The sequence below is a fragment of the Lonchura striata genome, chromosome Z, assembly GCF_046129695.1.
Source record: "Lonchura striata isolate bLonStr1 chromosome Z, bLonStr1.mat, whole genome shotgun sequence".
NCBI lineage: Eukaryota > Metazoa > Chordata > Aves > Passeriformes > Estrildidae > Lonchura > Lonchura striata.
The window spans coordinates 80,556,741-80,579,944 of NC_134642.1; the positions used below are offsets into that span (position 1 = coordinate 80,556,741).

Genomic DNA, 23,204 nt, shown 5'->3' on the forward strand with positions numbered 1-23,204 from the left:
TCCATTTGAACTCAGATCCTTCCAGCTGTTCCTATGTCTAGACATATCAATAGCACTGTTAGTGGACTTTACTTTTCCTAACAAAGTACTTCTGTTAGTCAGTGTTAAAGTGATCCACCCATCACCTCCAAGCATCACAGCAATAAAAAGAGTGGAGCAAAAGTCACTGTCAAATACCACTTAGTGGAGTTTGCTCATGAGTGCGGCACCAATGTATGTAAATACTTCTACAGCTGCTCCTACTAAGACTGGACTCCAAAGTCATCTTACAGTATTGTTTTTTCTACACCTGGTTGAATGCCCTTTCCTAATACTTCTGGAGCTAGTATGGAGCCTCCTGTTCTCTGTTATATCCTTGGAAAGGGGGCAAAGAATCCATCTCTCACTTTCTGTGCCTAACAGTCAATAACAACTGTGAATATACATACTTTTTGTGTCTTCAAATGCTGGACTGGTGTTTCTGTGTTCTAGTTTTGACTAGGGCAGAGCTAATTAGCTGGTATGGGGCCTTGTTTTGGATTTGTGCTGATCATATTCCATACCATATAGCATCATTATCAGGATAGCTGTGGGGAGAACAAAAGGGGGGACATTCAGAGTGATGGCATTTGTCTCCCCAAGTCACTGTTAAACGTGATGAATCCCCATTCTAGAGATGGCTGAACACCTGCCTGGTCACGGGAAGCAGTGAATTAATTTATTGTTTTGCTTTCTTATTTGTGTAGCTCTTGCATTCCCTATAGTTTAATAGGCAATAGTAATAACTTACTAGACAACTTAGTCTTTATCTTAACCAACGAGTTTTCTCATTTCGCTGATTCTCTCCCCAATCCCCTAAGGGAAAGAGCAGCCAGAAGGAGCTCAGGCAGTTTGGCGAGGAAAGGAAGGGGAAGAAGAAGAAGAGGAGAAATGCATCAAAAACTCGCTGCTACTTAAAATCAAAGGCTGCAATGGCAGCAGCAGCTGCTGCGGAGAGAGCAGCGATACCCTCTGCCGGCAGGGAGGCTCCTCCGGAGCCGGGTTTGTTTCGCAGGATCACAGAATCATTCCCTTTCGGAGATGATCCCGTCCAGCCCCCCGCACCAGGGCGCGGTGCCCTGGAGCAGGAGGCGCAGGAACGCGTCCGGTGGGTTGGAATGGCTCCGTGGGGGAGAGAGACCCGCGCCCGCCCCCGGCAGCGGTCCCAGAGCTCCGCCACTCCTCACCGTGACCTTCTTCTTCACACCGCGGCGGAACTTCCCGTGTTTCACTTTGTGGCCACTGCTCCTCGTCCTGCCGCCGGGCACCACCCCCCGGCACCCGCACTGGAGGAATTTACACGCATCAATGAGAGCTCAGTCTTCTCCAGACTAAACCGGCGCAGCTCCCGCTGCCTTTCCTCACAAAGCAGAGATGCCCCACAGCGTCCTCATCCTCATGGCTCCTGCTGGACCCCCTCCTGTGGCTCCCTGTCTCCGTGCTGAGGAGCCCAGAGCTGGACACAGCACGGCAGCTGTGCCTCACCGGGCTGGGCTGGGCTGGGCCGGGCCGGGCTGGGCCGGGCTGGGCCGGGCTGGGCTGGGCTGGGCTGGGCTGGGCCGGGCTCGGCTCGGCTCGGCTCGGCCCGGTCCCGCTGCTCCGCGTCCCGTCCGCGTCCCGGCGCGCCGCGTTATCAGCGCGCTCGCTCGCGGCCCCGCCCCGCGCCGCCCATTGGCCTCCCGCGATCACCTGAGCGCGAAGGTCCCGCCCCGCGCCCCGCCCCATTGGCCGCCGCTCCGCAAGCGGCGGGCGCCGATTGGCCCCGGGAGCCGCCGCTCCGCCGCCGCTCCGCAGCGCGGCCCCGCCCCCGCCGCTTCCCTGCGCCCCGGCCTCCGCCGCGTCGGGATGAGCCGCGCTTCCCCATGGAGACCAAACGGGCCGAGATCCCCAGCAGCGTCCTGGACGACCTATGCAGGTACGGCCGTGGGGCGGGGGCGGCCCCGGGGCTGCGCTGCCGCTGCCGCGGGAGGGCGGGAAAGGCGCCCGCCCCTGCGCGGGGCGCCGCGGGATGCTCGGGACGCGGAGCGGGTGCGAGGCCGCCCGCACCGAGGGGCGGCGGCCGGGCAGCTCCCGCGGCGGCCGGGAAGCGGAAGGACGGGGCTCGCCGCGCTGCCCCCGAGCCCGAGGCTCCGCCCTCCCGGTGGAATCGGTGCGGGAAGGGCGGGAAGGCTGCCCGCGGCACCCTCTGGAGCGGGTGCGGGGCTGCGCGGGGCGGCCGAGTGCGGGAGGCAGGGCAGGAACGTTGTTTCCTGCGGGGCTTTCCTGCGGCGCTCGGGCCGGAAAAGGTAGAGCTGCGTCGGCGGTGTTTGCGCAGGTGAAGGAAGAGCCGGGAGCGCTGGTGCGGTGCCGCTGCTCTTTGGAAGGGCGGCGGGGCGACCCTGCCGTGAGTTACCTCTGCTGGGAGGACACCCTTCGGCCTGAAGCTGCTTGTCGGGTCTTCCAGAGTGAAATCCTTTTCTTCTTCCAGGGGCTTTGCTTACTGGAATGAACATTCCTATACCCCCTCATCAACCAGTGGCCAAGTTTGGTTTTCACCACTGCCTTCCTTATAATTCCTCTGTTGGGTTTGTAGCCTTGTATACTTTATTCGTGGATTCCTCACCTTCTTATAATTCTTCTCATGGCTTTGTAGCCTTGTATGCTTTATTTATTTGTTATACTTTTATTTGCCATCTTCTTATGCAATTTTCGCATGTGATGACACAAACTGTGTGTGATATTTGGCATGAAATAATCCTTCTATTTTACCACCTCCAAGGGATTCCTTAGGTATTTTTGTAAAAGAGGGAAAGGTTAGTGAAGAGGGAAGATACCCCACTTACGTTACAGTTTTCAAATGAGTGAAAATGTTTAGAAGTGAGAATACCACAGGAAGGTAGAACTGTCCTGCTCAGTATTGTTTTCCACTTGTCCAGTGCAAGAGTCAAGCATTTGTGATAGGCATGTAAATTTTCAGTTCCTTAAATCTGGCCTCTGAAGCATGTTTCTGTTTCTGTTGTGTCTCCTTTGGCCTCCGTGCAGAGAGAGGAACTCGCCTTTCGGTTCCCTATATGACACATATGACACAAGATTTAAGAGTTCTTCAGAAAATCCAGAGAGGAATTGCAGTGAAACTGATACAGCCTGTTAGTGTCACTTATGATAGAAGAGCACATGGGTATTTGAATCTTACATTGTAATAGGATCACTCCCAGTGTCTAACTACGTTTCTTTGAGATACTGTCATCTTCCATCTTAAAAATGGTGTTTTGTATTATGATTGTGTTCATATTATAAATGTGTTATAAAAATATCTGTAATTTCCTACATTCTTCAATCTACATATGATACTAGTGGGAATTTTGGTAGAAAGTGACAGGTGATTTTTCCTACTCAGTTACTGGGTATTGTTAAATAACAACTTACAGGTATCCATGTCAGTTTTCGTCATGCTACCTTGTGCTATGGAGCTGTTTAACCGAGTAAAGAAGTGGATGTGCAGAGACATAATGTGGGTTTAGCAGCTTCTTGAAACTCCTTTTGTCTTGTAAACAAGGGCTGTTACCCCATATTTTGACTCCAAGACTGTGGTTGGTTCACCTTGCTCAAATAGCCAGATGCTCACCCAGCTCCTCTTCAAAAAATATTTGAAAAAGAGCTTTTTCTGCATCCTTGTTTTTCCCAGAGAAACTTCATGTCGGCTTCATCCTTTCATTCTCTACTCTCCTCTGCCTCCTCCCCTGCAAGCAGCTCAAGGGATAGGGAATGAGGGTTGTGGTCAGTCTGTAACACAAAATCCTCCCTGGGGCTCCTTCCCTCTTATGTTTTGCCCCTGCTCCAGTGTGGGATCACTTCTAGGGCTGAGGCTCCTTCAGGACATATCCATCTGCTTCAGCATGTGACCCTCCACAGGCTGTAGGATGGACATCTCTTCCTTCTTCTTCTCCAACTTTGGTGTTTGCACTCCTGTTTCATGCTGGTTTTTTCACTTCCTCTGCCTGTCTGGTATTTTTGTCCTTAAATACACTTCCCCGTAGGTTCCACCATCTCAGCTGCTGCCTCCAGCTGTGTCCTACAGTGTGTCCAGCGTTACCTCATCACTGCCAGCACCTGGCAGCTCCATGTAGAGCAACCCAGAGATGCCTGTTGTTAGCACTTCAGTCGCTCCAAGTAACTTAGAAGTTAACTTTTTGATTAATAAGTATCATTGCAGTTGGCTTTTCTCTTGTTCTCTAAGTCTAATCCCTGGCATGTTCTTACTCCTCTTTGATACTGCTGCATATTTTATCTTTAGATTTATGTTCAGCTGCAGTGCTGGGGCAAGCAGATATCATCGACTAGATGTAACGTAGACTTTTAAGTTTTTATCTTTTAGTTACGGCAGCTTCATAGATAAGGGATCTTTTCAGCAGTCATAATAGGACCTTCAAAAGAAATTGGGAGTGGTGGTGCCAATAGAAAATTGGCAAGTGGTAAAATGTTGGTGTGAATAAGGTTATTTATGCAAGGGAGAATCACAGAGTGCTTTGGGTAGAAGGGACCTTAAAGATCATCTCATCCCACCCCCTCTGCCAAAAGCAGGGACACCTTCTAGACCAGATTGCTCCTGAGCACTTCTAGAGACAGGCAATCCACAACTTCTCTGGGCAGTGTGTGCCAGTGCCTCATGACCCTTACAGTGAAAAATTATTTTCCTATTATCTAAACCTGCCTTTTTTCTCTTTAAAGCCATTCCCCCTTGTCCTGTCACTATGAAATTGTAAAAAGCCCCTCTCCAGCTTTCTTGCAGCCCCTGAGGTCCTGCAAGGCCTCACAGAAGACTTGCTCCGGCAGGTCCCCATCATCTTTTGTTGGAGCTCCTACAGCTGGACACAACACTTCAGGTGAGGTCCACCAGAACAGAATAAAGGGTGAGAATCACCTCCCTTAACCTGCTGTGCACACTTTGTTCCATCACAAGAGTGGACTGGGAGCTCACAGTGTCAGCTCATGTCAAGATTCTCTTCCACCAATACCCCAAAGCCTCCTCCCCACTGCTGCTCTCCATCCATTCTCTGATCAGACTGTGTTTATGTTGTGCTTGGGATTGTCCCAGCCAAGGCAGAGCACCTGGCACTTGGCCATGCTGAAATTCATGAGGTAAGCACAGACTCCCTCTCAGGAGACCTCTCAGGCCTGATGAGGTCTTCAATACTATCTGGCCAAGGCCATTTTTCTGTGTGAAAATTGGATAAGAGGATGAGAAATAAAAGTATAATAAATAAAAAAAACATACAAGGCTACAAAACAAACAGAAGAATGATAAGAAAGCGAGGATTCCACAAATAAAGTATACAAGGCTACAAAACCAGCAGAGTAATGGTAAGGAAGGCAGTGGTGAAAACCAAGTTTGGCCAATGAGGGGGCCAAATGAGGGGGTATAGGAATGTTCATTCCAGTAAGTTTAGCTGAGTATGGACCTACTCCTGGAAAACGGGAAAAAATTAGAGGAATCAGAATAAAAAAATATGTAGATGCTAAGAAATCAGAATTAGATACAATGACAAGAAACAAACCTTTTACTTGCACTAACTGACCAACTGCCAAGAAACCACAGGCATGACTCCCAGGAATATCAGCCTGGCCTTTGTATTTGGTAGGGCTTTAGACCTGGGGAGATCCCACACTTGGGGTTGAGGGGAGTGCCACACAAAAGGAGAAGCAGGGAGGGACAAAGCAAGGGTAGGCAGAGGGGGTATAAAACAGGCTGGCTGTAAAACTGGGCAAGTTAGTGCACTTCTCTGTCTGCCCCTTCTGCCCAAGTGTCACAGACTGTCCTATCTTACATCTTCTTAGTAAATATTTATTTTTGTCTGGATAGTTCCGCTCTGTACCCCCTGTGTCTGTGTGCTCCAAGGATGAAGTGCCAGCTGCTGATGGGAGCTGTGTGTGACTGGGCAAGGTGTCAGCTGCTGGAGTGAGGGAGCCGATCTCAGCGCAGCCACTCCCGGGAGGGGTCTCAGCTCCCGGGGTCTGGGTTGGCAATGATGAGTGTCCTGGAAACCAGCTTGTGTGGGGGAAGTGGTGTGAGTGAGGGCAGTGAGGGGCAGAGCACAGGCAGCTGCAGCAGGACTGTGGGTCACCACCCAGACGCTGGGTGGGAGGGGTGGGTGTCTTCCCCAGATCTGTTTGTGCACATGTTCTCACTAGGAAACTTCAGACTGGACCGTCTGGTGGGGCAGCGACCTGTGTGATGGGGGTGAGGGTCTGGGGTCTGGGCAGGGCTGTGGGGTGGAAAATGACACCTGTGCCAATACCTGTGAATGTGTTTGGAAGCCTGGGGAGTATCAGGTGTGTGCCTGCACCGGTGACCTGCCTCTGTCTTTGGCTAGAGTGCCTTAGAGAGGCAACCAGTTCTGGGATCCTGTGACAATTCATACTTGTCAGATTTTAGGTAAAGAGAGTATCCTTTGAGCAATGATACTACGCACTTTTGGAATTTTAGCTGGTTGCACTCAGGAGCTGATGGTCAAAGATCGCCATCAAATGATTTAAGTTCAGTGGGGTGTATATCCTTATGTTTCTAAAAAGGAAGTTCTGCTTTTGATACAAATACATAAATAAATAAAGCTTCTTCTGCTTAACTAAAATGGGCTATCACACCGTGCTGCTAAAACTTTTATCTCAGTGACTCTTATTTGTGTGCCAGTATCTGGGCTAAACCTGATTGTCCATGTTCAGTTTCAGACTGAGGAAATTTGTAGGATCATATTGAATTTTAAAATCTATGTAGATTATTACTTTACTGTGGTTTTAAATGAAAATATGTAACTATATATATTCAACTTGTGTCCTGATAAAGTAGCACTGAAATATCATATCAGAGTTTGCAGATGTTCTGTAATGGTATTGTAAAAATGCTTTCATTTTTGTAACACAGCCATTTAAGTAAGTTGTCTTCACACTCCCTGTTTTCACAACAGTTAATTTACTTAGTGTATTGTAATTGATGTTTCTGAAAGGTCATAACAATCCATTTTCCTTTTTGACTTTAAAAGTTGTATTTTACTCTGTGAAAACCTTTTACTGTCCTTGTGGAACATGAGGAGGATCTGGTGGTCTGTTTGTGTGTGCTAATGGATCAAGAATTGTACTGTTGCAATGTTTTATTGTTAGCTGTATTTAAGTCAGTAGATTTGGCTTATCTTACTCTTTTTCTTTCCTGGCAGCCGATTTATTTTGCACATTCCAAGTGAAGAGAGAGACAATGCAATCAGAGTGTGTTTTCAGATTGAACTTGCCCATTGGTTTTATTTGGATTTCTACATGCAAAACACACCAGGATTACCTCAGTGTGGGATAAGAGACTTTGCTAAAGCTGATATCCTTTTTATTACTCTGCTTGTTTTCTGTCTCAGCGGTGAAGTGTGAACTGAATATTGTTAACGGTAGGTATTTCATAGTATGGTATTATCAGTTCAGGTATTAATGATTAAAAGTTAGCATTGCTAGGTATGTGATGTTACTGAGTTCACTGCTTCCATGATTTTGTGGCACCCACAAAAGAGATGTTTCTTGGACTGCTAAAGAATTATGGAAAATGGTTCATTTCTGATGTTTGAGGATTTTTTCTCATGGTTGTAGTTTGCATGCTAGGTTGGTTTCAAGGCTGAGCTGTTGGCGCTCTTCAAACTGAACTCCACAGTTTAATTAATTAATTTTTAAGTAACTAGTGAGATAAATATTAAAGTAGTTGAGGGTGGTATGTGTTCTGCCATAGGCAGTGGTATATATTTGTTGGAAATTTCTGTAGGGTAGAAACTGCATTTTTACTGAATTCAAATGCTTGGCCTTTGCTTTTTTTGTTGCTTGCAAGGGCTGCTAGAATGTGTACTATCTAGTCATTGCTAGAGAAAACTTTGTGGCTTTCATTCAGCAAGCTTTTTAGTTTTAACCTTGTCGCTGTGTTCTTGATGCAAGATTGTAATATTGCTTCTAACTTTGAGGATAATATTATCCATGGTTTCACTACACAACATACTTAACTGTTAGTTTCATACTTTACATTTACTTTGAAACACTACAGCTTTTAACAGTAAACTGTAAAAATATGGTTGTGTCCTGTTGGTTGATGTTCTGCTGTTATTTTATATGCGTTTTTAATTATAAATGTATTTTCAGATTAACAAAGTTCTCCTATTAATTGTAGGCAGTGCAGAAAAAATGCAGTGTAATAGATGTTATATGCTCATTACATATTTCCCTTTCTAGCCTATATTTGCCACAAATATTTGTTCTGCTGCAGTGTATTTTTAAGTATTCTGCTGTGGAGTATTTTTTACTGGTATTAAAATATATGAAAAATATAATATTAATACTTTGATTAGGGACTTGCAAATTTTCTCTCAAAAATTTAGAGTTATAGAGGTTTATATTTTCTCTGCATGATAAATTGTATTAGAATTTAGATTTCTGTGACTATATGTCATTCAGTATTTTTTTAGTGTAATAAATACTGAAGATAGGATTCTGTGCCATAATCTTAACAAATGATTGTGGCAAAAATTTATTTCCATTTATTTCAAGCACGAGGAATTGACATTTTTTTCTGTCTTGCTCACTTCAAAATTAAGAAAATGTGTTTGCAAATAACACATATTCAAAATAACTGTTATGGGGTTACTTTTTTCCAAAATTACCTTCCTTCAAACAAGCAGCCTTGTGCCATCTTTTTTCTTGGTATGGTTTTTTACTGTTTTGTTGGCTTTTTTTTTTTTTTTTTTTTTTGGGTGTCTTTTGTGTTTGGTTGGTTTTGGGTTTTGGTTTTTAGGAATTGGCAAATTACTTGATGTACTCTGTGCTTCCTAGTGGATTATTCATAATATTTATTTATTTTCAAGAGAATCTATCTTGAAAGGAACTTAGGGGAGGAAGTGTTTGGTCTAAATTTGGAGTGAATATCTTTTGTATTCAGTATGTGCCTTGGAACTGGCAGCTTAAGTTTATCTTCCTTAACAAGCTGCTATACTCTTCAATCACTGCCCCTTTTTACTGCCTCAAGGTGAAGATGTACAAAAGGTTTTAGATGAGTGGAAAGAATACAAAATGGGAGTGCCGACCTATGGTGCAATTATCCTTGATGAGACACTTGAAAATGTAAGTATGGAAATAGTTGTGAAGGACTGTCTAGAGGGAGGGATGATATATGCTGGCAGAAGTAATTCTTGGTTGTTTACATTTTTCTTCTGGAGAAATTTACATTCACTGTCAGATTCACAGAGATCTGACAATTACTTGATATTGGTGGCTGTGTACAGAAATATAATGTGAGTCAGTAAACACACTTCTGCATGCTTTCCTTCTCAGATTTTATTTTTTATTCTGAGTTACACGATTATGTAAAATATTTCAGTGTTTTTGCTAGAATGCAGCAAACCTAATGATTTCCTTCCTTGAGGCTACCATATTCTTTTGGAGAACAAGGGGATGGTGGAGTGAAGACATTTAATGAAATTGGTTAGAACATCTGCATGTTTGACAGTTGCATTTCCTTGTATTTTGTAGGTTCTTTTGGTTCAGGGCTATTTAGCAAAATCTGGTTGGGGATTTCCAAAAGGGAAAGTAAATAAAGAAGAGGCACCTCACGACTGTGCTGCTAGAGAGGTAAGTTATATCAACTCCTTTAAGGTAAAGAAGTGAAATTTATCTGAAATCAGGATATATGTGTTGGGTGAAAAGGCACTTTACTAGGTAATCCTGATATTGAAACCATGTGAATAAATGATCTGTTCTTGCAGTCATCTTCTGGTGCCTTTCTGGGTTCCAAAATGGTATCAAGGTTGAGGTTATATATTAAAATAAAACAAAAAAAAGGTTTATGTTTCACATTCTTTTGCATTAATGTGCTAAATGAAGTGAGTACTATTTTTAAAGTTCTCTGCTGAACTGTGAATTTACATTTAAACATGTGGTGCTTGGGAAATCTTACATAATTTATGACTTTTGGTGTGTTAATTTCAAGGGTCACCATAACTTTAAAAATGCGGAGAAATGGGAATTCAGCCTGTGTACACTGGTCTGTGTAAAGAGGTTAAAGAGCTGAGTTAGAGGTTGTAGAATTTTATGTAAAAGTTGTGAAGAACCTAACTTTTCTATTTTTCAGTTATGTTCAGGAACAAGAATCAGTGTATATTTGCAAGTACAATCTGAAAAATGAAATAGTCTGTGGTGTTTATTGCTCCTGGAGACCTAGATATATAGTGAAGCTGCATATTCAAAATGGCCTGTAAAAGAATATTACTGGTACAAATTCAGTGTTCATTCAACATAATACTTTCAGAATTTTTGAGAGAGAAAATTAAGTTGAGGGAAAGTAGTATGGTGCATTTAGTGTTCTTCAATTGGACTGAATCAGTATCTGGGAAATCACAGGATTTGTTTTTTTTTTTTGTTTGTTTGTTTTAAGTATACCTATCAAGGATAAACCAGACAGCTACTTCAAAAAGGAGTTACATAAAGTGTATCTTCCTCTTCAAGTTATGCCAGCCAAAGCATTAAAGGGGACACAGTTTTATAGTGGGGAAAAAAAATCTTTTGATGGTGTTGTTAATTTGAAAAATCTATTTAGATTTCACTAGTGAACAGCACTATTATAATCTTTTTTCCATCAAGTTAGATTGTCATTGTAGATAGACTGAGAATTTATTTTATATCTGAAATAAATCTTTCAACTTCTTTCACTGGAGTCAGCACAGATCTGAAATCATAAGCTTCATCTGTGTAAAATCTGATTGAAGAGGTCTTCACTTGGCAGTGCCTACAGAGTTCAGTAGTACCTCAGAAGTTGATGAGGACTAACCCCATCCATATTAATAAATTGCTACATGAAAGTGTAATAGAATTGTTTCAACTTGTATAACAGGTTTACAGTTTCAGAGAAATCTAAAGCATGTAGATAGTTTTTCTATTTATGAGCAAACCTCTGTGTGTAAAGGCTTGTTTTTCTTAGCAGCTTTCATGGATATATCTGAAAAATCATCATTCCTTGGTTTGTGGTAGCAGGTTGTGAAAGGATAACTCTGAATACACACTCACTAACTTCTTCTAAATACTTCTCAGGTGTTTGAAGAAACTGGGTTTGACATAAAAGATTATATCTGCAAAGAGGAATACATTGAGCTGCGAATCAATGATCAGTTAGCACGGCTGTATATCATTCCTGGAGTTCCAAAGAACACAAAATTCAACCCCAAAACTAGAAGGGAAATTCGGGTATGTACTGCCTTGTCCGAATCTATAGCAACTTTGCAGAGGTTGATTTTTAAAGTCAGAAGTGTGTAAAATAATGAACCCAGTAAACACAATGAACACCTTAAATGCTGGGTACCAGTGGCATCTCTTCACTGTAGGTTTTTGTGTTGACTTCTTAGAGCTTGCCTGCAAGTCTGATACTTGACCATCTGACTGACATCTCTATTCATCATGAAAAGACAATAGAGCATGGTGCTAAAATACAATTATCCTCCTCTTGTAGGTGGTGTATATATTAATAATTTCATATTATTCCTAGTTACAGATGCAAATGTAACTATATATTTTCAAGTTGTAATTATTAGTTGGGGACATGCAAAAGCCCTACATATAAAAAGGACAAACTAACGATTGTTTTCTTTCTTTCATGGCTAATACTGTCAGATTTAAAAAATAGTATATTTTATGGAGGAAGCTGAGAAGGGGACAGAAAAAAGGAACTATTTCAGATGTATTGTGTACCATTTGGCTTTTAAAAGGTATTGTGAAAGGGAAAGACAAAGGCTTGTTGGAGACTTTGTCAGTGGTATCTGTAATCTTTGAAGTTTGAATACTTTTTTCCTTTATGGCAATTCAGTTTAAAATAGCTATATTTCCATGCAGATTGTGTCACTAAATAGGGCACCTTGCTTTCTAAATAATGAAAGTATTTGACAGGACAGAACTTAATTTCTTGCATTAGAGACCTGGTTTTTTTTAAAATATGACATAAGATGAAATTTGAGGGTTTTTTAAAATAAACAGTAAATATGGTACTTTGTAGAACAGTGACCATATATGTGGGAATGTTGAAGCATTCTTGCAATGACAGAGTTTTGAAGCTTTGTCTTCATCTGATCTAATGCCACCAGGCAACCTGATTTTGTACTCCCTGTAGAACTATATTGAAAACTTGTTCAGTTTGGACCGTATTTCCATAATTTGCATCTTGTGTGGACCTGGGGCTTTCAGAGTAGATAGCAAATCTCATCTAGGTTCTCCTACACTGTCTGTGGTCAGAATTCCTGATTTTGTTTCCCCATTCTGCTAAGTATACGTATATAAGTTTTAACTATAAAACTGTAACATATAAGCAGGAACACAAATCCTGTCCTATCCCCATGTTTTTTTTTTCTTTTATAATAAACTTGAAACTTACTGTCAAACTAAACACCCTTCTTACATTTTGAATGGGTATTGGTGGTCCAGTATTGATAACACTTTAAGTAAAAAGTTTTTGGAAGTTATTCAAAGTCTGTACATTTATTTATGGCATTCTGTGTGAAGTGGTTTGGTTGGTTTCTTTATGAAAACTCTTATTCAGAGTTTACTTGTTGATTAATACCTTTCATATTTTAGGTGTGATATCATGCAATGAGTTTCTGCTGTACCATCTGCTACTGTAGTGGCAGTCAGAAGTTAATTAACCTTTTGTGAAAAAGGCTGTTGTGGCCTGTTAATTTAAGTCTTCCATTGTAATTTTTTAATTAAGGGAAATAATTGTGGCTGATACACATTTGCAACATTCTACTAAGGCTACAGTAGAGGATATTGTGATTTTATTTCTTGTTTTTCTAGAATATTGAGTGGTTTTCCATCGACAAATTACCATGCCACAGAAATGACATGACCCCAAAGTCCAAGCTGGGTTTGGCACCTAACAAATTTTTTATGGCAATTCCCTTCATCAGGTATGTTTGAGATGAGGCAAATGCTAGGCCAGGGTCTTTCAGACAACTATAAGTTCTTTAGAGTTGTTTTGGTAAGTAGATCTTGTTGTACTACTCCTTGCTCACAGGCCATTGAGGGAATGGATTTCCCGAAGGAATGGAGACTCCTCAGACAGTGACAATGGTTTTTCATCTGCAGGGAGTGCACCCTCTAAGTCCAACTTGGAAAAAGCTAGGTAAGAACCAGGTCAGTTTAACATCTCTATATTCTTTCTTACAAAACACTGGTCATACAAATATGACAATATTATACAATGAAAATTATATACAATACTGCTTGTCCTTTTCTCTTTCTCCAAGGATTTGTGTTTCAGTAATAGGTAAATAACAGAAAAATAAGCATAGATGTATATATGTATATCATAGACTAGTAAGTAAGGTGAGAACTTGATTAATGTGATGATACACAGGTGTAAGAACTGAGATTGTTTCCTCAGTCTTGTTTATGGGAATCAAAAAAAAAAAAAAAAAACCAACAAAAAAACAACAAAACCAAACCAAACCAACAAACAAAACCCAAACAAATAGGAGCTAAAGCAAGTAGATAACTTCCAGTGCTTCAAGTTCAGTATTTTTGGCACTGCAGCACAGGAAAAGTAGGACTCTAAGTAGTCTAAGAAGTGATAGATAAAATCTGTGGGAATCAGTAGGGGAATATATGCTGCTGGCTTTAGATTCAGCTGAGTGAAAAGTGGTAGAGCAAACGTTGAAACCTGTAGTCCCTATGAGAAGACTTCAGTAATTTGAGCCAGGGCAACACCAAGGCTGAGAACAGCAGGACCAATGTTAATGTGGACTTGGCCTCTTGTCTGTGGAGAATGCAGATGGCAGTGAGCATTATTAGTTTTTTCCGTATTAGGTTACTTAAGATTGTCTTCCAGATTGTTATCAAAAAGCAGAAATTTTTTTTCACATTTGTCTTCTGTTCTCAGTAGATTTGAAGTTGTGTTGTAAACTTCTTTCTTTTCTTGTACTAGATCCAAACTTCGCTGTAGTCAGCAGGTGCTTACAGATGGCGTTTCAGGAGAGCACTTGGTGAAGCCAAAACAGCCACAGAAGCCATCTAATCATCCTGAGGTGTCTGAAGTTTTGAAAATAAAGGTAGGTTGTTTCTTAGGCAGGCATATGCATCTGGACTATTTAAAACAGATGTCTTTGTTCATGAGGGTTTCCTCTCTAGGACAAAACCAGTGAATTTCATCACCACAGAATGTAAAAGTAGAAACATGGGAGTAGGGGAATACTCTTGGGAATTCTTTGATTTATCTAACAGTAGAAGTGGTGGTATCAGGTAGCAATTATGTTGTTTCATGTACAGATAGTAATTAGTACATGCCATTTTGCTGTTATCTCTAGTATATCTGCATCAGTGCATGGAAATTCACTTAACTGAATTAATTGTGTAATAATTCTGTTCTTTTCAGTGCAATAGAGAAAGAGTAACAGTTGATGGCCCTGTAGTTTGAGTGTATGTCTGGTTAATTTCAGTGGGCTTCAGTTTTTCTGCAAAAGAAACTGTTAACATATTTTGAAGTTACTTGGAGGGAAGTTTTAGTTACTAAGTAGGAAATGTTAATCCAATGATGTCCAATTCTGCCATTTAAACTCTTCCCTCTACTTATTTTGGACTTAACAGCAGAGCCAGAACCTGAAGAACAATGGCAGAAAGCAAAATCAAGACACTTCCAGCCAAAAGAAGCGAACAAATGGACTGCACAGTCAACCAGTTAAGCAAAACAATACCTTGGTAAGAAACATGCAGTGTCTGTGTCAGTAATGGGTTCCAGTAATGCTTAACAAATGTCCAGGACAATGTCCCACTGAAAGAGAGTAGAATGCCTGTCTATCAAGAGTATGTTTGGTCAGAGTATTTGATACATGTTTGTTGATATATAACATTTCTTACCTTGTATGTATATACATCTATAAAACAAGCATACTAAATTTCAAAGTTTGCATTTTAGAAGTAAGTAGTTTGAGCTGTTGAAAATTTGTCAGCTGTTTCAGTACACAGTAGCTTTCAGTACTGCAGCTTTCGAGGTTCCTGTCATGTAAAAGTCTTCTGTGGTGTGTAGTAACAACTCAGTGTAGTACACATCTTATTTATTCATGTGTGATATCTTTCTGTAAGCCTAGGGATTTGTTATGCAATGCTTAGAAAGTAGTGATGTAAATATGTATTATTTCCCTTCTCTCCAGCAAAAAATGTTGAGACACAGACTTGGCTTGGATGCCAGAATCTCACATAGCTTTTCAATCATACAGTGGAGCTGATTACAGTAAATTCCAGTGCCACACTCTTAGTGTTTTACATTCCCTTGCAGTTACTAATTGTGTTTGTCCAGTTCTCAGTGGGAGTTGACTCAGTGGGCTGTGCTGTCTTTTATAGTAGAATGTGCTTTTGATTCCCTGTTTTTTATGGCTCTTCAGTATATTTTGTTGGCTTTTGTGCAGCAGTGAGCCCCCAGTTCTCTATGCAGCTCAGCTGGCTTGTCCAGGCTTTAGTTTTTCTTATTTACAGGCTTTAAATGAGATTCTTCCCATTCTTGGGTTATTGCCTTCTTTCTCTTATTCAAGTAAACATACAGAAACCATAAACTTGTCCTAAAATCCTGCAGCAAGAAATGGTTAGTTATATTTGAGTCTGAGTGTAGAGGAATGAATTGACTGCCCAGAAATTTAGATGGATAGGAAAAAACTGTAATGGTAATCTTTAAATTCTTCATGGAGATAACTCTTAATGCTCTACAGTTACTTTATAGGCTTTTCATGAACTTTTCTAAATATTTGTTTTTTCTGTTCCACTTGTGTTTTCATGATGGTCAGTCTTTTGAAGTTTGAATATTCTGTGTCCAGTGACAATTTTCTAATGTAATTTGAAGGCCAGGAAACTTAATTTGCAGAGAGTGCAAGGAGCCATATTTTTTTTTGTATCGGTGTACTTAAAGCAGCAATACTTGGGGCTAAAACAACTCCTCCCTGGAGAGTTTTGAGTTGGTGTCTCTAAAGCATGTTAATTTAATTGGCAGTAGCAGCATGTTTGCAAATACATTCCCCTTGCCTCTTTTGGGACAAGCTTATTGAAGAGTGGATTTATGCCTGCACAACGTTGATTCCACACCATCATATGCAAGACCCTTCCATCCTAAAACAGTTAGAAAGTACTCAAAATTTTCCCCTAAAAGTCTGCATGTTACAAATGTTTTAGTGACTGTTAAAAAGTTGCATGATTCTGAAAGACTTGTGGATTTAAAGCATGTTTGCTACATCAAGTAATGTGACAGAATTAATGCTGAGTTAGGGGTAAAATAATTCAGCCATTAAGTGTGTCAAAGCAAACCAGCATGCCTGTTAGATGATGCTTAAATATAATGCCATTTCTTCATCAAAAATGTGTAATGTATGGTCATTCTCTTCACCAGAAATGTGAAAAAAGGCTTAATCCAAGAAGACTTCAAGATAACTTTGAAACAGGCAAGTGCAGTCAGAATTTTCATACACTGTCCTGTGCTACAGGCTGAAGGCACCCGAATAATGATGATTGAGGGTTTTTCCTCAACCATTCCTCATGCCAGCCTTCCAAATCTTATAAAGTCATGTTTTTTCAAGGTAGTCTGAGGTTTTGCTTATTTTTTAATGAAAAAGGTACCATTTCATGTTGGTCTTGCAATACTTCTCTTTAATTATTAAGACTGACTGATCACAAGGTGGCTGAGTGAAAAAGTAACTAAAAGCTACTTTAGAAAAACAGCATCTGAGTAGACATAGTGCTGGTAACTGAGCATTGTTTTAAGGCTTTCTGTCCTGCTAGTAATGAACTGCAGCAGAATGCACACAGTTCTTTACTTACTGCTCAGGAAACAGTGCCATTCTTTTCTCCTTGTTAAGAAATGGCTATTGAGAAATTAAACAGTATTATATGTGTAAAAAAAAAAAAAAAAAAAATATATATATATATATATATATATATATATATATATATGTGGCTATTGAAAGTATTTCCAGATTGCAGTGAATTTGAAGATTTATTCTAGCCTCTATAGACAACTTGTAAATATGGCTGTTGTGAGTTACTGTCTTCTGTTTATGACCAAACATACAGGTTTTGTTATAAATATTAATTGAATGTATGTTTGAGGTATGGCTTTGTGTTGCTGTTGATACTTTTATTGACAACTGCCCATTTAAAATTTGTTTCATACCTTTTTCTCCTTAAGCAGAAGCAGCCTATGAGATGTGTTGCTCCAGCGAAGACGCACTGCCAGAACACGTAGATGGACATTCTATGGCATGCAATGGCCATTACAAATTTGTTTTTTCATCAAGAGCTTTCTTGAGTTTCAAGTTTGACCATGATGCCATAATGAAAAGTTTTGACCTCTGACAGCAAACTTATTAGAAGTAAGAATCAGACTTGCCTGTTGCAATTGAGGGGGTTTCTTATCCAGCCTTACTCTTTCTCAGGAGTTTTTTATTTTGTTTTGTTTGTTTGTTTTTAAATGCAATGCAGGGACTGACGGCTGGTTTGGAAGGGTTTGTTCTCTTTGCAGTATGGGAGTGGCATAGTCAAGTGTTGCACTTTAAATGCAGTCTAGCCTTTGTCCACAAAAGTACCTTTCCAATGTTCAGTTCACTTGTTCCTAGCTGTGCATTAGAGGGCATTCTTTTTACTTGTGTTTTATTTTTTTGTGGTTTTAAATTTTTTTTTATTGTAACTTGCTGTGTTTTTTGTAGAATGTCATTGACTTTTTTTTTAACTGTTGGAGTATACCAGCTTGCTAACCTTTTAACTGTTCTGATGTAAATTATTGGACTTGTTTGTCATTATTTTGTAGAACATTGCAATATTATGCAGTGGCAATGAACTAATACTCAGAGGACACCTCTGTCCTAGTGATTTTGAAACCAAGTTGCACATTTCAAACCTAGTCTCAGCCTGTCATCCTTTCTCTATACTGATTGTTTGCCACAGATACCTTCCCTCTTTCACACTGATAGTTTTTGTTGGCGGGCAATCACTAGTACTTGAGTCAAATCTATAGCATGTTGACTTTTTGTACCTACTCTTCCTTGGTCTTCAATAATGACACTCAAACTGGGTAAAATTCAGCCCTTCTAAGTGTCTAACTTAGCTCATGTGCACTGCCCACAGCTGCATAAGCAGTTACAAAGCAGCTGCTTGTGAAAAAAAGAGAAGCTTAAACTTTTCTGTGAGAGGTAACTTATGTAGAATTTATACTGAATGTAAATAAGCCACTGAACAGCTTAATCAGGCTTCCAATAACTATTCCAAGGGTGTTCAGTATTGTATTCTGTGCTGTTGTCTTCAGATCTCTTGTGTAGTGTATCTGCTCTGTATATATCAAGTAGTATTGAATTGCACTTGCAGTTAGCATTTAAATGATCTAGCTTCAGTTATTTTCAGCTACAGTGCTTTCTTAGGAAAAACATGAAAGATGGGGTGGGGATGGAGAGGAGGAACAAAAAACCTGTAAGATTTTTGTGATGAGGGTGATGAGTATTACATCACCTGCAAGTCAGTGGGTTTTGAGCATCTGCGTTGCAGTGGAGAGAAATGCACTGGAATAATTTGTCACAGCAGCTTGTAATAGCAAGCATGTCCCAGATTTAAAAATGGACTTTTCTCTAGAATAGAGGTAATTGATAACTTGATAGGTTGAATGAACTACACCCTTGTAGTGTATCTACATGCACTGAGTTTTTATGCAACTCATATATGTCATCCAAAACCAAAATCCTGGTCTTCCTTCAACCACCCTACTTCATATACCCTACCTAGTGTTTTCTTCAGAAATAGCTTTAGAACTTTCTCCTGGGTTATTCACCTGCCTGGCACCGGGTGATTTGGAACTCTAGTGCTGTAATAATTTTGGCCATGGGAGTGTTCAACTTCTGTATCAGTCAACAGGAGAAATGGACTACAGCATTTCCTCCTTCTGGAGGACAAGGGTTCTGAGGGCCTTGTTTTTCAAGACCAAATTGTGAAATAGCTCAAATAGCTTTGACTCACTTTTCTTTTGTTTTTTCTTAAACGTATCCAAAGGCCATACAATGACAAAGAAGAGTAATTGAGAGGGTAGGATTATGCTGGAGGAGGTTACATTATTCAGCTTCAGGTGAATACTAATCTTTAGTTACTTCTTTGTGCTATTTTAGTTGATTTCCCAGCAAAAGTGCCTTTACTCATGGTGAGGCAGAAGTTTGTATCATATCCTGAGGCTGCTACTGCCTGTGGAGCTACTAGGACTCTCCTAAGGCATAATTAAATAACAGGCTGTGGAAATCCTTTTATAAATAAGTTGACTTTTCAGATAAATTAGTAATAGATAATTTAGTGCTCTGTGAAATAATGGGGATGTTGATGAAACAGTGAACTTGGAGCATCTGTTTGGGAAGTCCTGTCCCAGGCAAGAAATCTTTAGAACAATGGAAGCATGTTCTATGAATAGGACGTGCTGGCTGCCCTCTGTTTACTGTGTAATTTTTTTCTTCTTAGTGAAAGGTTGGTTCAGTATGAGACATTGGTTGCTTCATTAAGCAACCCAAAGTGAAGCTTATACATATGTCATTCATTCTAGTAAACCTAGCCTTAATGTGAGTTGCAAATAAATGTGATAAATATGCAATAACTTACTTCTTTGTATAAGGGTACCGTTTCCTGTAGTAGCATTGCTTTCTGCTTTCTTAGTAAGGTTTGTCCTAAAACTATATAAATGTGGTGGCATGTGATCTACTTGGTGGATCCACTTGGCTCCAACATGCCCTGCACCGTGAACATTTTGTTTACTGTTGTTTATGTTCTTATTTCAACATCCCTTTAGAATTGTATTTCTAAGTTTAGAAGTACTGTTTACATTATCCTCCATAAAACAGTGAAGAAATATCAAGTGAGATACAGGCTTCAGTTCTGTGAGTTTTTACTTTACAGGAGCTAGACACAGGGAAATATTAACTGTTTGCATGTCTGACTCAAGAGCTGGTGTTGAGATACTTGAAAAACAAACACTGTCAATTTGAGAATGCTGCCATTTTAGGGGTTATTCAGATGATGAATGGTCAGTCAGTGTTCTTGGAATCAACTTGCAGAGTAAACCAATATTTAGCAAAAAACCCTACAGCTGTGTGGTGCTAGGAATCTGGTACTAGTGTGCTGTTTCTAGTACTACATCAACTCCCTGCTTTAGCATGAGGTTTTTAGCATCTCTCCTCAGAATGCTTCTATTACTTTGACCTTGGACTGAAGAGTGGCTGGCCCAGTTAGTTAAGTGACTGAAGTGCTGCTGACTTCAGCTCCTTGATGTACATCAATCATCCAGCTTTTGAAAGTAACTGTGTCTTGCATAGTTTGAAGCCTGGCAACAGTGGTTCTGGGAAGCAGAGGGGGAAATAGCTTTATTTATTGCACAATCAGAGTATTATTTTTTAACACAATGTAAATTCTTTAGACCAAACATACATAAATTGTTTCTAATGAAATTTTGGGCCTAATCACTGTTCCAGGCTTCTGTGCTGTGTTTCAACCTTGCTGAACTAATTTGGTGATTTGAGAACAATACTTAGTAGGTGATTTTCTTTCACCTACGTGTGAAAGAGAACTGTTACAGATGTAACAGTTATTTTTAAAAACAAGGCAGGCTTCGGGTCTGGCTACTTCTAAGGTACTTGCTCTCAGATTGTAATTTCAAATAAGAATACAGTTCATCCAACCTTTACTTAATGTGGTGATTTGCTTTTGCACTTAGTTATGGTGTGAAGAGCAGAGTCTACATTAAGAATCCAAACTCCAATATCCTGTGGTGCACGACAGCACTGCTGCTCCAGGGGTAACTGGCTGCCCAGTTGTGGGGTTAGTAGGCTGCTTAATCCTCAGATACTTGGGGTTTTATACAAATTCTGAGCAACAGGTTTCTTTTCCAGAGGTAAAGCCAGGTGCCTTCATGTTTGAAGTTAGGAGGTTATATTCTAAACATGTTAGGAAGCTCATAGTTATTGATAATTAGTAGAATAGTCTCTCTTGTTGATATTGATTTCTGTAAATAAACCAATTTTAAGTCTTGCACTGTAAATGTTAAATAATCTGGTGCTTATACACAACTTCATAATTTCAAATTGTTTTTGTTATTACAATATTTCAGCTTTTGAAACAACCAAAATTATTTAAGATGTGGTAAATTTATACAAACTAACTGAAGGTGCTTTTACAGTAAACTAGACTTAGAAACTCTTCCATTATAGGTTTTTGTTCATATGCATTTATAGCAATAGTGTAGTCAAGAATGGAAGTAGGCTAAATGCTAGTATTTGCACTGTTCTTAATCCCATATGTAAGCACTGATAGATGCAGTAGTATTTGTGCTGTGTGTGCATTTCACTTTTTCATGTAGCTTGTGAACTTAAAAGGAAGTCAACATTAAACAATGACATTGGCCGTATTCAAGATTGTACCAGAGGAACTATTCCAGATTGGTAGTAGTACAATAAAACAAAATACTTGGGGTTTGTCTTTCCATTGAAAATGTTAGGTTCAGCAAGACTTAACGTTTTGTGCAGATTCAGCTTTACAGAATATATTTAAATTGTTCTCAGCTCTGGCTGCTTTTGGGAAGTCAAATCTGTCTTCAAGTCCTCCTTCAATACTTCCAGGAAATAAAAAGCTTCCTTTTAAGTAATTGTTAACATTTCAGAATGTTTAAATTTGGAAAGGTCTCTATGGAGATTTTACTGAAAACAGAGTATTTTGTAATTTCTAAGCATTTATATTGTTGATCAGAAGAACTAGCTTCTAGTTTCCAGTATGGGTTCAGTGCCTTTAAGAAAATGATTATAGCTCATAGAGCATTAATCATTTTAAAATAAGGCATTCATAGCTTTTTAAGAAAACATCCTGCAAACACAGTTCTCTATGACACATTTCCAATGGTGAGAAGAATTTTGCAAATTTTTTTAAGCATGTTTGATCAAAATTACTAAACTATGGGGATGAAATTTGTATCTTACTGGTTGGGTACATAATTTTGTTATGCAGAAATGTATGGAAAACCACATGATTAAGAGCTCTCAGCAAATACTTCTCACGCCAGTACTTGCAACGGAACTTTAGAGTGTCTGCATGGCACTGCGCTATGTGGAAGTTTAACCTAACCCCTGAGGAGCAGTTTAGCTGGGTTTGCAAGGCACTTTTACCATTAAAAAGCAAAACAGACCCCCCAGAAGAAGGTGTGGGGTTGTTAATCCAGGCAGAATGCTTGACTGGTGTTCATGTTCCAGGACCCAGACTTGGGCATTGCTTCCAACCGATGACACTTCAGGGCAGCACTGCATGCCTCACAGAAAACAGGAGCCAGTGCTTTGTGGTGTGGCTCAGGCATGAAGGGTTATGTCTTCCTCCTGTGTGTTAAAGCTCAAGAACTCGACCTGTTTTCCCCTGTGTAAGTGGCACATCAGTGCTCACTCGAGTAGAAGGTTCGTACAGCTAAAGAGTTAAAATCATACAGATTTTATACAACTTCCGTTATGGTCTTTGGAAGGAAGTTTGCATTAGTCAGCTCTTCAGTTGTATTAAGTAGAATCTGTAACTACCTGTAACATCTGCTGTACTGATGATTGTGATTTTGTTTGTTATAAATTGATTCAAAACTGAAGCACACCATTATAGGAGACTATGACTAAGTTAACATTTTCTTCTATATTGTTATTTTTTCCTCTGTAAAATTAAATTACTTTATAAATAAACATATTGAATACTGAAGTATGACAATAAGGATTGCTGGTCATTGTGGAATGCGATGCCTCTGCTGCTGGCACAGGTTATTCTTTCACTGTAGAATGTTTACGTGTTGCCTTAAGCCAGCAGTGATTGTATCTCCTCTGGCCAGGAGAGGAAGGATTCTTTTAAGTCAGCTGTAAAAGTGGATGCCATTCAACACAACGGAAAAAAATAATACATGTTAGACAAACTGGAGAAAGGAAGTGTCTGAACTTCAATCAGTGCTTTTAGAATATTTATGTAATACTGAGTATTATGTTTTCTTTATGGTTTGGTCCATATAACTTGTTATTAAAAGAACTGGACACGTGGTAACAGTTTCACATGCACCCTTCCTTTTCTATAACGTGTTCATTGAAGATGTAGAGGGTTCTGGGGTTCTTGAGCACAGCTAAAACCTATGGCCAGATCTGAGTTCTTAA

The 23,204-nt window shown here is 40.1% G+C and overlaps 1 protein-coding gene across 4 annotated transcripts; it reads left to right on the forward strand.

The window, feature by feature from the left end:
- The first annotated feature begins 1,823 nt into the window (after positions 1-1,823).
- Positions 1,824-22,764, forward strand: DCP2 (decapping mRNA 2). Of its 4 annotated transcripts, none has more exons than XM_021524801.3 (11): positions 1,824-1,933; positions 7,206-7,357; positions 9,005-9,132; positions 9,541-9,639; positions 11,095-11,247; positions 12,844-12,956; positions 13,064-13,171; positions 13,973-14,096; positions 14,632-14,742; positions 16,418-16,469; positions 17,213-22,764. In XM_021524801.3, exons 1-11 carry the CDS (start codon positions 1,881-1,883, stop codon positions 17,377-17,379), a joined length of 1,260 nt encoding a protein of 419 aa, XP_021380476.1. In that variant the 5' UTR covers positions 1,824-1,880; the 3' UTR covers positions 17,380-22,764. The 4 variants fall into 4 exon arrangements, with proteins under 4 accessions (XP_021380476.1, XP_021380477.1, XP_021380478.1 ...); XM_021524802.3 differs by having other exon boundaries at positions 17,216-22,764; XM_021524803.3 differs by having other exon boundaries at positions 14,635-14,742.
- The last annotated feature ends 440 nt before the right edge of the window (positions 22,765-23,204 follow it).